General features: G+C 47.6%; 1 protein-coding gene across 7 annotated transcripts in view; it reads left to right on the top strand.

Moving 5' to 3' along the window:
• TRIO (trio Rho guanine nucleotide exchange factor) overlaps positions 1-13,330 on the top strand; it is a 355,982-nt gene that overhangs the window by 267,442 nt on the left and 75,210 nt on the right. For 6 of the 7 annotated variants that reach the window (XR_012021603.1, XM_072807309.1, XM_072807307.1 and 3 more), the window contains exon 34: positions 5,073-5,316. Coding sequence is in view for 6 of the 7 variants with exons in the window: in XM_072807309.1 (XP_072663410.1) it covers positions 5,073-5,316 (244 nt within the window). In the remaining variant the exon portion in view is untranslated. Of the gene's footprint in view, positions 1-5,072; positions 5,317-5,977; positions 6,274-13,330 lie in introns of those variants that run through there. The other variant, XM_072807312.1, reaches the window with a different exon arrangement.

Raw genomic sequence — 13,330 nt, 5'->3', positions numbered from 1 at the left:
CTGCTTTCCTTTTGGATTGCTCTCAGAAAATTGGCCAGACACCCACCTGCAGTTGATCTTAGGCTCTTGAAGTGGAATGATTTGCAGCAAGGGCTCTATCGTCCAAGGCCAGTGGTGAAGAGCCTGCTCTTCCTCCCACAGAACCTGCCCCGAACTCACCTTGGAGCTCATCATGCAAACTAGGCGTTTGCTGTTATCTCTGCAGACCTCTGTGCGAGACTGCCTCATTTTTGTGCCCCAGGGCAGGGATGCACTGAGGTGGTGGGCTGAGAAGTCCCCAGCCCTGGATCTGTTTTAGTTACTTTTGTCAGCTGGGTTCAGGCAAAGCAACAATAGAACGTAGTTTCTCTAGAACACCTAAACAGTAAAGTTCTGTTCTGTGTGGTGATTGTTGAAGATTCACATGCCAGTGACCAGAGATGAGTGTTTCATTCTTCTGGGTGAAAGCCCACAGCTAATGTTCACTTCCAGTCTTTCTGGAAAGAATTTAGGCAGAGAGACCCTGATTTGATTCTGCTGATTGTCTGTGGGTCTGGGTCATTGGCATTCTCCCGGGAGCCCTCATTGAAGGACATGAGGTGGTCCTGCAGGATACGTTTCCAGGCTGGTTTCCATGGTCCGTGTGCTAAGTCCTGTTCACTGCCATGCTTTTTAGTCACCACAGTGGTTTTTTTCAAGGAGAAAAACAGAAAGATGGCGGCGGTGGGGGGTGGGGGACGGACGACTGTCTTCTATGAATTTCACAAGATTTAATGTCAGTTATGGAAACAGACTTTCATAAATTGCGATCCTAAACTCAATGCATGTGGTAAGGAGCCTCCGATAGAAGTCCATAAAATACACAGAAGTGAACAAAATACTGTGAAAATGTTCTCAAAGTACAGTTGGAAGGGAAAAGTGAGTTTTTAAACTAGATAAATGGAATGGTAATTCAGCATAGTAATGCATTTGGGTCACTGGTGTAGAAGTAGCATTGAAAACAGGTACTTTCTCAGTTGTACTTAAGATGTTTATTATCAGAACCTTTTCTACTTAGGAAATTAATTCTTAAAAGGCCATCATGATTTGCATTGCTTCCTCAAAGTAGTTACCTTAAGACTTTTACTTTTAAAAAAAATTTTTTTTTAATTAGCACACTGGTTTTGAAGACTGGCTTTGTAGTAAGTTTAAAATATTCAGATGAGAACATTGAGACCAATGCATAGGATTTCTGGGCCCTAGAGAACATCCTATTAGTCCTCCCATTTAAAGATTTGTACAGAAAAAAAAAACAAAAAAATTTTTAAAAAAAAAATAAAGATTTGTACAGGAGATTCTTATGGAAAAGCCAAGCAGGTACAGTGTTTTCTGACGATAATTTTTAGCACTGTTGAAAATAGATTCCTGTACTAGATTTTGTTGGTAAGTTCTCCAAAGTCACTGAAAATGAATTTTAACTCCATATGAGATTCTTTGTCAGAATAAGCTTGATTTTTCTTAGGCTCGGTCAAGTCCACAGATGTTTCCAATAGTTTTTGATGACTCTGTAAGGGGCTAAGGAGTCGGTGCCAGAAATAGAGTCGAGCTTAACACTCCTCTTTAGGCAGCCCTCTTCTCCCCTTCCCACCCTTCCCCCACCCTCACAATGCACCACATGGCTTTGAGCAGTCTGAAAAATTAATAAAACGCCCAAGAATAAAGCTAGCAGAGGACTGATGATGAGAATGTGTCTTAAAGTTGTGCTTCCCAGGGCCGGGGGTGGAGACATGTCCAGGTGGTGTGAGGGGCTTGCAGCATGGGGCCCCGGGTAGGGGGCAACACGCTGTGCACACACAGGCACAGGCAGGTCACCGGTGGCATGGGAGAGCTCCAGCAGACCTGAAGGGGGCCACAGGAAATATAGGCCCCACGGGGCCTTAGCACACTGGACTCCATATTGAGGCCTCTTCACTCGTCATGCCTTCCCTGGGACAGGAAACATTCCTCCTGTTTTTTTTTTTTTAATATTTATTTATTATTTATGATAGAGAGAGAGAGAGGCAGAGACACAGGAGGAGGGAGAAGCAGGCTCCATGCCAGGAGCCCGACGTGGGACTCCAGGATCGCGCCCTGGGCCAAAGGCAGGCGCCAAACCACTGAGCCAACCAGGGATCCCCTCCTCCTGGTTGTTACAGGGATTAACCACTTCCAGAATGTGGGGTTTTATGAGGAAAATTCTCCTGCCTGGGCCTCTACCTTTAACTTTTTAACGGTATCATCTTTGTTCACAGAGAAGCATTTAAGGGTGAGCATGGGTTTCCCACCAAGGAATTTATAAATTTTAGAAGGGCATTAAACTTTTGTGAGAAATCTCATTTGTGGCCTAGCAGAGACCTTTCATTTTGTTGATATTTGTACTTTGTTATGGAAGGGTTTTGTTTTGTTCTGTTTTGCTTTCTGTGGTTGTCTTGTGGACATGTGTTTCTGATTGTGAATATCTAAACTTTCTCTCAAAAGATCAGCTGTTAGAACAGGAGGATGATGAATAGCATGGGGCATGGGGCATGCCAGGGCGCTGGCCGGCCATGAGCCCGTGTAAGAGGCACGGATTCCCAGTTCCCTCTGAGTCCATGGGAGCCGTGAGGCCTCTGGAGCCAGGCTGTTTCCCAGAGGGAGGCCCATCCTTCCACCCACCAGCCATAGCCCAACCCACCTACTCTTGTCCTATGCCACTGCCCTGCAGGGGGACAGAACCCCGGGCATGTGGCCCATGGAACACAGGTGGAGTCAGCACCTGAAGTCACAGAAGAAAAGCCCATGATTTATTTTGGTTTTTCGAATGCAGTGCCTTCCATTTTTAGAGCAAGCCTGTTTTGCCTTTTTCACTTCTGCAAATGATTGCTGCTGGATACAAAGCATTGGATGAGCTGTGCATCCTGTACAACCCTGTACAACCCTGTACCTGCCATTGTTGACACTGGGGCTCAGCGGGGACTCAGACAGGCCCCCCTCTCTCCCCTCACGGCCAGGCATGGAAAGTTCACAGGAAAATAACAGACCTCCTTGCTGGTGCTGATGGCATCCACACACATGCATAACCCAAGATGTGGCTCGTTTCAGAATTAACCCAAGATATGGCTCGTTTCAGAATTAAGACACAATTTATTTAAAAGCTAAGTGCTAAGATAAATGCAAGAGCACCTTCTCCAAGGGCTTTTGATGGGGGAATGGACAAAGCGAGGACATGGGGGCTCTGAGCAGACAGGATCTCATGGGCTCAGTGCAGGCAGGACTCCCCTCAGGGCTGGGAATCACCTGAGGAGGAGCCACAGAACAGACCTGGCAGGGTGGGCTGGGACCTGGCCGTCGGGGCTTTTCATCCCATGCTCGGGAATTTGGGTCTCAGGTGCTTGAATGGGAGGCTTCACGTTTCAAAAAGGCAACTGCCAAAGTGCTCACATGGCTTGGAAGGTGAGCCTGGAATGTGGCAGGGAGGACACCACAAAATCCAGATGAAATGTGGCATAGCTGGGTAGAGGAAGGAAATGATACAAGAGATGCCTTAGATCTATTTGACAGCATTTGGAGAGCACGAGTTTTTAGTGTGGGTGATTTGATGGTGATACCATTATCCAAAAGGCACCAGTGGAGAGAAACAAAATGGGGAAGCGGTTAATGAGTCCTATCCTAGACTCACTGCTTTGGAGGGAAATGTCCTCAGAAAACGGTCTCTGGCTGTTATCTGGGATGTCTGCTTGGGGAGTAAGTAATCAGCACAGGGGATGTGCTTACAGAGCTACGTTGGGGCACAGTGGACAGGCAGTGGAGCTGGAACTACCTGGGGCTACCTGGATTGAGAGGCCAGAGGGGCCAGTCCAAAGACAGGGAGCTGGTTCATGACATTCTCATGTAAGAGGGATGTTAATGAGCACGTGTATATATGAGCTGCCCCCAGGTGTGAAAAGTCTGAAGGGCAGACATACGAGGCACGCCACAGCAAGCAGGTGGCCGCAAGAAGGCCACACACCTGTTTTATAAGCAGAGATCATGGCATTGATGTCCATTCTAGAGTTTATGGGTATGCTCCAAAGGGCCTAAGCATTAGTATAATTTTAATGGACAGAAAATGGGAGTGAGCTTAATGAGAGGAGAGAAGGAGGGAAGAGAGTTTCAGGCCAGAAAGCACACAGCATATGGGAAAGAGCGAGCATCCACAGAGTATATGGAATGGTGTGCTGAAAACCACGGCATGGGCAGGTGGCCTGGAAAGGATGGGGAGTGAGAGTGCCCACTAGGAGGTATCCTGGAGGGTTTTTTGTTTGTTTGGTTTTTTTTGTTTTTTTTTGTTTTTTTTTTAATTTTTATTTATTTATGATAGTCACAGAGAGAGAGAGAGAGAGGCAGAGACACAGGCAGAGGGAGAAGCAGGCTCCATGCACCGGGAGCCCGATGTGGGATTTGATCCCGGGTCTCCAGGATCGCGCCCTGGGCCAAAGGCAGGCGGCAAACCGCTGCGCCACCCAGGGATCCCTCCTGGAGGGTTTTGAAGAGAGAATAAGGCACGCTCTACACACACATAGGGATCTACGGCCTCTTTGGCCTCCCTGCTGTGGGGCTCCGCGTCGGACCCCAGTGGTGCCAGAGAGTCTGCACACTAACAGTGTGGATGCTCAAACGCCAAGTAGGAACTAAAATTTTTGAATAAAATCATCTATCACATTATCTCCATATGGTGTGATGATCTCCCAAATGGCCTTACAACAAGGGTTTTACTAGTTTGCCCTATGTTTAAAAATGATTATTGTAGCACATTTTGAGCAGGGAGAGAATACTATCTCTGACACAAAATGATATGGACACTCATCTGAAGAATCGTATCCAATTCTGACAGTGAAACCCTCAAAAATCATAATCACACATTAAAACACACAAAAAACTCAATAACTGCCCATGTAATTCCAAAGAGAAATGAAGAAGCCACCAAACTGGAGAGCCCCTCATTCAGGTGGTGGCAAGTCACTGCCCCAGCCCCAGGACGCAGCTGATCCAGGTCAGCCTCACCCGCGGCAGGTGCAGTGGCTGGGGCTCGCTGACGTGTCCCTCTCCCTCCCCAGCTCTCTGGCGGCTGCGAGCTGACAGTGGTGATCCACGACTTTACCGCCTGCAACAGCACAGAGCTGACCATCCGCCGTGGCCAGACCGTGGAGGTTTTGGAGCGGCCCCACGACAAGCCTGACTGGTGTCTGGTGCGGACCACCGACCGGTCCCCTGCTGCAGAAGGCCTGGTTCCCTGTGGCTCTCTCTGTATCGCCCACTCGAGAAGTAGCATGGAAATGGAGGGTATCTTCAACCACAAAGGTAGGAATCACGAGGCACAGCTGGCTAGTGCCCACTGGAAATGAACCTGGTGCTTCTGTCCCTGTTTCTCTGCAGTCTGATGATAGGTATGATCCCTCCTTGTCACTCGTGCTTCAGGCCGTTATCACTCTGCCTCTGAGCCTTTGTAACTCTTCAAGAGCTGGAATGGAAATGAGGATTTCATGTGTTGCTCAGAAATAATGATTGCCTTGTTTCCCAAAATGATACCGGTTTAGAGAACGAGAAGGAGGCTGCTCTCTTTGGGCCAGTGTTATTCATATGTTGAGAACACAAAGAAGGTACCATTCTCCTCTCTGGGATGAAAGCACGTAGAGGAGGTGGGATCATATTCAGCATCTCCTTAATGAGGTTTTCACATTGTGGATTCTTTATTTGGTTAGTGTTAAATCCTGGGAAATCAAGCCTGCAGGCCCTGAGTTTAGCCACACCTCCTTTCTGCCACATAAGGTATCTCAGAACATGCCCCTGTGCCCAGGCTCCCCACGCAGCAATGGAATGGAGCTGGCCTTGAGGGAGAGGGTGGCAGGTTGGGCAGGGCTCTGACCAGAAGCACTTTTGAAAGAAACACTTTTCCCCTGAAATGACAGGGCATTTGAACCAAACCGCATTTGGCATTCCTTGGTGATTCTTTTATTTAAAGGTAACTGTGACAAGACTACTTTTCACGTGTGTCTACATGGGTCAGAAATGGGCTCCTGGTGAGGGTATGAAAGCGTGTTTGTCCACGATGTCTAGCGTGGGAGCTGCTTGACAACTGCAGCCACTGAGCACTTCAGACATGGCCAGTCTGAACCGAGATCTTCTGCAGGTGTAAAAATACATGCTAGATTTTAAGACCTATCATGAAAAAAACAGTGCGTAATTATTTTAGAGTCAATATAGGTTGAAACGATAATGTATTTTGTAGAGTTAAATAAAATGTATTATTATAATTAATTAATGTCTTCATTTCCTGATCCCCTTTACTTTTTTAAACTGGCTACTAGAAAATTGTAAATTGCATATGCAGCTTGCACTACATTTCTATTAGACGGTGCTGGTTTCATCATAGTGAAAAGCAAATTTGAGACTTTAAGCCCTTTTGAGAAACATTGGTCATGTGTAGCTTCTGGAAAAGTGTGGAATGTGTAGACTTTATCTGCTTTGAACTGTATTGTGTTGTGGCCTTCATGTCTCTGTACTGCTGGCAGGTGGCGGACTTCCAGACCTGGGGGATGCAGTTTGCTTTCCTGAGAGCAGATCACCATACTCTGCCTTATTCCAGTTCTTTTCTCTTGATTTTGGAATATTCTGGTCGCTTCCCCCACGTGTCCTCTGTGTCCTCTTTGCTTTCCTCATGACCTGTCTCCGGGCCCATATGCTGGCTGCGGAGGTGCATTACACTCAGTGTGGCTGCACAGGATAGTTACTGGTTAGCTCGCTGCACTAATTACAGGCACAGTCAGGGTCCAGATTCCTCAGGGCCTAAATGTGACCTGATTGTCACTTGAGGAAGAAACTAGAAGAATTCGGCGATCATTTTTCCAGAAAGAGAATCTTCTGATTTTGGCCCAAAGCTGAGGTGTCCGCTTTTGTTCCTGACGAGGCAGTCCATGAATTTTGGAGCAGCATTGGATTCCCCCTGCCCTGACCCTTCAGCCCCAGGAGGGGTCTGTGCTGGGCCAGCCCACTGCCCGAGTACTTGCAAAGTTACATAATATATTTAAGTCCTTAAATTTGAGTTGAAAATTAAGTACAACTTTTCCCCTTGAGTTTCTCACACAGGAGCCCTGGTGAGCTTAAGCATGCTACAAACAACACTTGTTCTGAAAGATTTCTTTTTTATATGTGCCTCTCCCATGGTGTGTTCTTTGCTTCCTGGTGTTCACAATTACAGGCTAGCCAAGAGGAAAGAACTATGTATTTATCACACTTTGTCCTAAAAAGTTCTTAGGGAGGTTGGGTTTTAAGTTAAGTACCAATTTGTTCCCTGGGCCTTTTGTCTCTGCTATTCGGTGACACTTTAGCACCTGAGAAGTTACCCCTTGCCTCTGAGAAGCCCTTTCATGCTCTTTCTTTAATGAGAAGGTGTGTCTTCATTCAGTAAAACCTGATGTAAACCAACAGCTAGTCAGTATGTGAGGGCTCAGAAGCCTCCTCCATTTTTAACTTGTTTCCTGAATTTTTGTTTTTCCAATAATGCAGAGAAACTCCTAAGATTGTCTGTTTGCTTGCAGTGTTAGGACCTGGGCTTTAGATTAGGGGAGGGAACCTCTTCCTTTGGGCTCTGTGAGATAGGCCTCTGCTGGTGTCCTGCCCATGTTCAAGTCCAGGAAATCAGGCAGCAGTGACCAGGGCTCCACTGGGGAGAACAGGCCTTTATCAACTAGGATGAGGATCTGGGAATGAAGTCCAAGAAAAACACACAGAGACTTGGGGAGCAAGAGGCCACTGCCACGTTGGGAAGCAGGAGATCTGGATTTGGCCCAGCACAACCCACAACCCTTCTTCTTGCTCTTATGTGGAAAGGAGTGCGTGCCACTATATTGCTCACACATTGGTATGTGCAGGGCTGTTGGCGCCTGCTGTGCCCATGCACCTGCTTTTGCTATCCAACATGTCATCTTGGGCCCCGGGCTGGACTTGAAGGATACTGCAGTGAGGAGTTCCATGTGGCCTCTTCTCTCAGAACTTGCTGCCCGTCCCTGGTGCGTCTCCTCTTGACTATCCCAGAAAGTGGGTCATCTTGCCTCTTTCACATATTTCCAGACTCATGAAAGGTAGGGGGTTGTTATTACTTATCTGTCCCTAGTCACTAGATAGTTTCCTAAAAGCCTTGGATCCTTACTGCTCTGACTTCCCAGATAGGAGGCACGTTTACTGATTTCTGATTCCAAAATTTTCTCCGTTTTATTGCTTCATTTTTTTTTTTTTTAGCTTTATTGCTTCAGTGATTTTTCATGACTCCCCAGTCCAAGCAACTTAAATTTACATAAATTTCAAATATAAAGATCATGCCTATTAAGGTCAAATGTCCATTTGGTTGTGAATGGTATCTTAAAAATGGCGCTATGACTGTGGTATCAATACACCTTCCAAGGAGGGCCCGGTACTCCCTGTGAGCACTGCCCAGATTCCTGTGGTAGTTTTTCAGCACTGCTAGCATTGGAAATCCATTGCACAGTGAGAATACTTGGAATCTGTGAGCACTAGGTCTCTCTTACTTTCTGTGAACTGAAGGAATATAGGGAGAGGTTAAAAATATGACTTATTTAAAATGAACAGGAAATGTAATTGCTCAATTTGCTTTCCAAGGAGCTAGTGTTGTGTCTGACCCTGGCTTCCAGCGTGAACATTATTCTGTTGAAAAATTCTTTCCATTTTGGGGGAAGGGCCCAACAAGGCAGGTTGCTGGTGGGTCAGTGTTTGTAGCCTGGCGGCAGGGGCTTCTGATGTTTCACTCCTGTCTTGCTCTGGCTGCCGTCCTACCTTCATGGCATCTCCGGCACAGGTTGCACGGACACGGAGCACAAAAAGGCAGAGTAAGGATTCAGCAATCCTCTTGCTCATGCAGTCTCTGTGTTTGCAGTTTGTACCGTCCGTGTCACATCCAAAGCATGGAGACTGTGCCTGCGGCCGGCAAGTGGGACGCACAGCCCGGGCTGACAAGTACACATCACCTGCTTTGCTGCTGAAACAGAGAGCACGTAATCATCTTTAAGCTCTCTGTAAATCCAAGGGGCTTTTCTTCCCTGCTATCTCAACTTGCAAAACTTGTTACTTTTCTCTGTTCATTTGCTTAGTCTAGGTCACAGAAAGTAAACAAGAATGTCAGTGGTGTTCACTGTCGTGATGAGGCCAGTGCAAAACCTCTCCCTTCCTGTGCTCCTCCAGCTGAGCGATTCAGCTTTTCTCTCTCTTCACCACCCAAGCGGCCGTATGTGGTGGCGCTGGAGGGTTTCTCCCCGCGGCCTGGTGGTGCCTGCAGCTGGTGCACCTGCGGGGGGGTGAGCAGGGGTGGATGCTGAAACCCAGGGCTGGTGGTGACACCACAAGATTTTTCTATGTGGTAAAATCCACAGAGCATAAAACTGACCATCCTAACCATTTTTAAGCGTTCACTTCAGGAGCATGAAATCCCTTCACATCGTGTTCCATCACCGCCATCCATCCACGGCACTCCTCTTCCCAAACCGAAGCCCTGTCCCCGGTGGACACTATGCCCCGTTTCCCTCCCCCAGCCACCAGCAGCCACCATCCTGCTTCCCGTGTCTTGGAGTTTGACTCCTCCTGGGTCCTCATGCTGCATTTCTCCTTTTGTGACCGGCTTATCTCACCTCACACGATGCCCTCTCACCCGTTTGTGGCAGCTCAGCGTGTCCTAAGGCTGAGTAATACTCCCTTGTGTGTGCAGACATTAGGGTTACATCCAGCTTTAATGCTGCTGTGCCCAGGAGCGTTCAGATGACTCAGATCCCTGCTGTCACTGCTTTGGGGAGTGTACCCAGGAGTGAAATTGCCAACTCCTATAGTAATTTTTTAAAAATTTTCTGAGCATGCCCACCACATTGGGTGACCTTGATCTAAATAACATATTTCAAACATACTCTCTTTTCTCCTCTGCCACCCTTGCCACTGGCCCGCCCCATTCATTCCTCTCACTGCCACTGAAACACAGATCCATCATGCTGCACCCCTCAGAGTTCTTCAGGGACTTGTTGTTGCTCAGGGAATAAAATCCCAGTCTCCTGACATGTCCTCCAGGGTGTTGGGCCTCACACGCGTGTGCACATGTGCACACGCACACACACACACACACCCAGGTGCACACACACCCTCTTCTTGGTGTGATACATCAGATAATGGGTGGGGGTTGTCTTACTCTCTACCTGACACCATCTGTCCCTTTTTACCATATAAATGAAAAGCCCTAAAGAGAAAAACAATAAATGTATCCCCTGAGTCTGTGGAGGTGGAGGGAGGGAAATAAATCATGATACGGTTAATAGAGGATTTCAACACAAAGGCTGACCTGAAGGTAACCTGAGGAAGTCCCCATGAGAAGTAGTCAGGGACCAGAGATCCACGAGGAAGTGCAGAGGAACTCACCGAGGGTACTTTAAAACATTTCAGCACGAGCGGCGGGTGCAGATAAGGTGCTAAACTTACAGATGCATTGGAGGAAGTACACACAGCACAGGTTCTAAAGAACGGGACTGACGCGGGAGGCAGCAGAGAGCCTTTTCACAGCCCCAAGAGGAAGGGAGAACAGAGAGCAGGGCCCAGGGAGTAGTGCGCATGGGGGCAGGGGCTCCACTGGGAGGTTCTCTCTGCAGCAGGTCAGTGTGATTCACTGTGTCCAGTTCTGCCTTATGACTTTTACTTTAAAGATACGCACTTTACCAGGATAGATTCATTCTGTGGGGCCATTTCTTAAAGTTCAGAGAAATGGACCTACTTTGTATAACAGGAGTTGCTCCTCAGAATCACAGGTAATTTCTTAAAATGAATGAGTGAATGTGCCCAGAGCCCATGCCTGGATGTCAAAGCTCCACATCTGATTCTCAGGGAACTGCTGGCCGCAACCACTATGTGTAAAATTGGGCCACGCTTCCCTTCAGGCCCAAAATGCAGTGCATCTGAGCCCCTGTCCTCTGCCTGCCTGCCTCAGCACCTGGGTGCTATGAGCTGGTGGCTCTGCCTGTTGGTGGGTGGCCGCCCCACCACCCACTTCCTGGCTTCAGGAGGAGGCCAGGTCTTCCCCATGCTCTCAGCTTCCATGTCTCTCGGTCTCCATTTTGTGGAAATGAGACCAGGTGAAGGACCTTCGCAGAGGTTTACTGTCGTGGGAAGGACAGACTCCACAGGCCACCAGGTGTGTCCTCTCCCAGGCGCCCCAACCCCACCGCCTGCATTCCCAGCCTGTGCCCATCGTCGGGTGGCCCCCAGCTCAGAGGACATGTCAAAGCCATGTCCCTCCTCAGAATACAAGCAGGCACTAAGATTCCTCACCCCCGTCCAAACTGCTTCCCCAACTCCCAGGACCGCATCAGCCTACACAGTGCACCTGACAGAGAGATGTCTTGTCCTCTACCGACGGGAGTCATGGCCTTGCCCTGTGCTCTCCACCCCCACAACTGCCACCCAGAAAAACAGCAGCTCTGTATAGACTAAGTAAGGTCTAGAGATTTCTCTGGAAATCTCTACAACCAAAAACACAGCTTCCCTCCAAGGCCTCTTTCATTTCCTCAAGTATATTGGGGATGATTGAGTTTAAATTTGTTCAACTCCCATATCCTCTTTCCCAGATCATGAAACACTCTGCGCTGAAGGTGAGTGAATCAAAATCTCATACCTCTTATAACTGCTTATGACTTTTAAATGACCTAATAAGTTCTCGGAAGATGTAGGGCATTAATTAAAAAGGCTTTAGTGACATGAAAAATTGTAGTTGAATATATTGTGACTCTGGTATATTTAGACACTTACTTAATGCCAGATTGCCACTGTTAATCAGAAAACACACCCCAGGTATAGACCCTTCAAACTCATATCAGCCCACATATTCCTTAAAATATATATATATAATGGAAGACCTGTGTACTTTTTCAAAAAATTAGCTTGGAAAAGAGCAGTTTTTAGCCTATGAAAACAGCTGCTAATGTAAATCCCTGGGGAGACAGACTGAGGAACACAGCCACACGGGGTACAAAGACATGGTCCTTCTGAGCACTGTGTAGCCAAGATGCGGGGATGGATTCAAGACCTGTGATTAAGGATCATTTGCTGTGCAGCATGTAATTACGGAGCCGCACAAGTGAGCCATTACTCCGTGAATGCTTCATGTTGGAGGTATTTTCATGTTCCAACTTTACATTAAAGTGTTTATTAAAACAGGAAAAAACCATGAGCAGGTATTAAGATTGTCCATACTAGATGATCACAAAATTATATATGTAGCAAAGTCATAAACAACAAATGAGAAAACCCATCTTCCCACATTTGCTTTTAAATGGCCATGACACAGTGTTTAGGGAAAGAAGTATAAGGGAAGACGGGCTCTGCTCACCATGACTCATGGGCCGGGCAGGGGGTGGCTGCAGGTAGACAACAGAGGCATCCCACATCCTGCTTCTCCGTGTCCTCGACTTTGCCAGCTGCCTCCTGTCTGACATTGGTACATGGCCGACTTGGCAATTTATTCGACAAACTGGGGTTGCTCTTTTAAATGTATTCACTCTGGGGCACCAGGGTGGCCCATTCAGTGAATCATCTGCCTTCAGGTCAGGTCATGATCCCAGGGCCCTAGGATGGAGCCCCACGTCGGGCTTCCTGATCCCTGAGGAGTCTGCTTCTCCCGCTCCCTCTGCCCCTCTCCCTGCTGGTGCTCTCTCTCACTTACTCCCTCTCTCTCAAATAAATAAAATCTTCTAAAAAAATAAATTTAAAAAATCTATGTATTCACTCTAATTAGGGCCTGCAGAAGCCGGGAAAAATTACAGAGCTGTTATGTTTGGTGAAAAACATTTTAAAAACCATGTGCTGGTTTCCATTACATGTTTTGACCATGAAGAAATGCTGTCCAAGGTGGGAAACGACAGCGGATCCCGGGCAGACTGAGTTTGCACGGGTCCTCACGGTTCATGTAGCAGATCGCGGCTCTGAGAACTCCTGGTATGGTTGCACCTAAGAGGTGAATGCCACGCCAGCCAGGGGGTGTGTGGCTTTTGCCTCCGTGCTCCTTCCTGTGCTCAGAGAAGCATGAGACAATTTTGTGATCACGTTTCCAGAGCTAGCCTTCCCATAAATGAAGATTTGGGTCATTTGACTTAGATCCTGAGAGCCAAGCTGCCACTACGGGGCCATGGGAAGATCCATCGGCTCTCCCGGCTGGTTGTGGAGCACAGCAGGCCCTGGGATCTGTGGAAGCACAAACATGTGATGAAGGCTTTGGTACCGGTTCCCAGAAAAACAGGGCGGCAAAACATTTGCACACAATTCCAGCAACCCCATG

Source organism: Canis lupus, chromosome 31 (genome assembly GCF_048164855.1).
Source record: "Canis lupus baileyi chromosome 31, mCanLup2.hap1, whole genome shotgun sequence".
NCBI lineage: Eukaryota > Metazoa > Chordata > Mammalia > Carnivora > Canidae > Canis > Canis lupus.
Note: the sequence above shows the minus strand (reverse complement) of the source record. Positions and strands in the feature narration are given on the sequence as shown.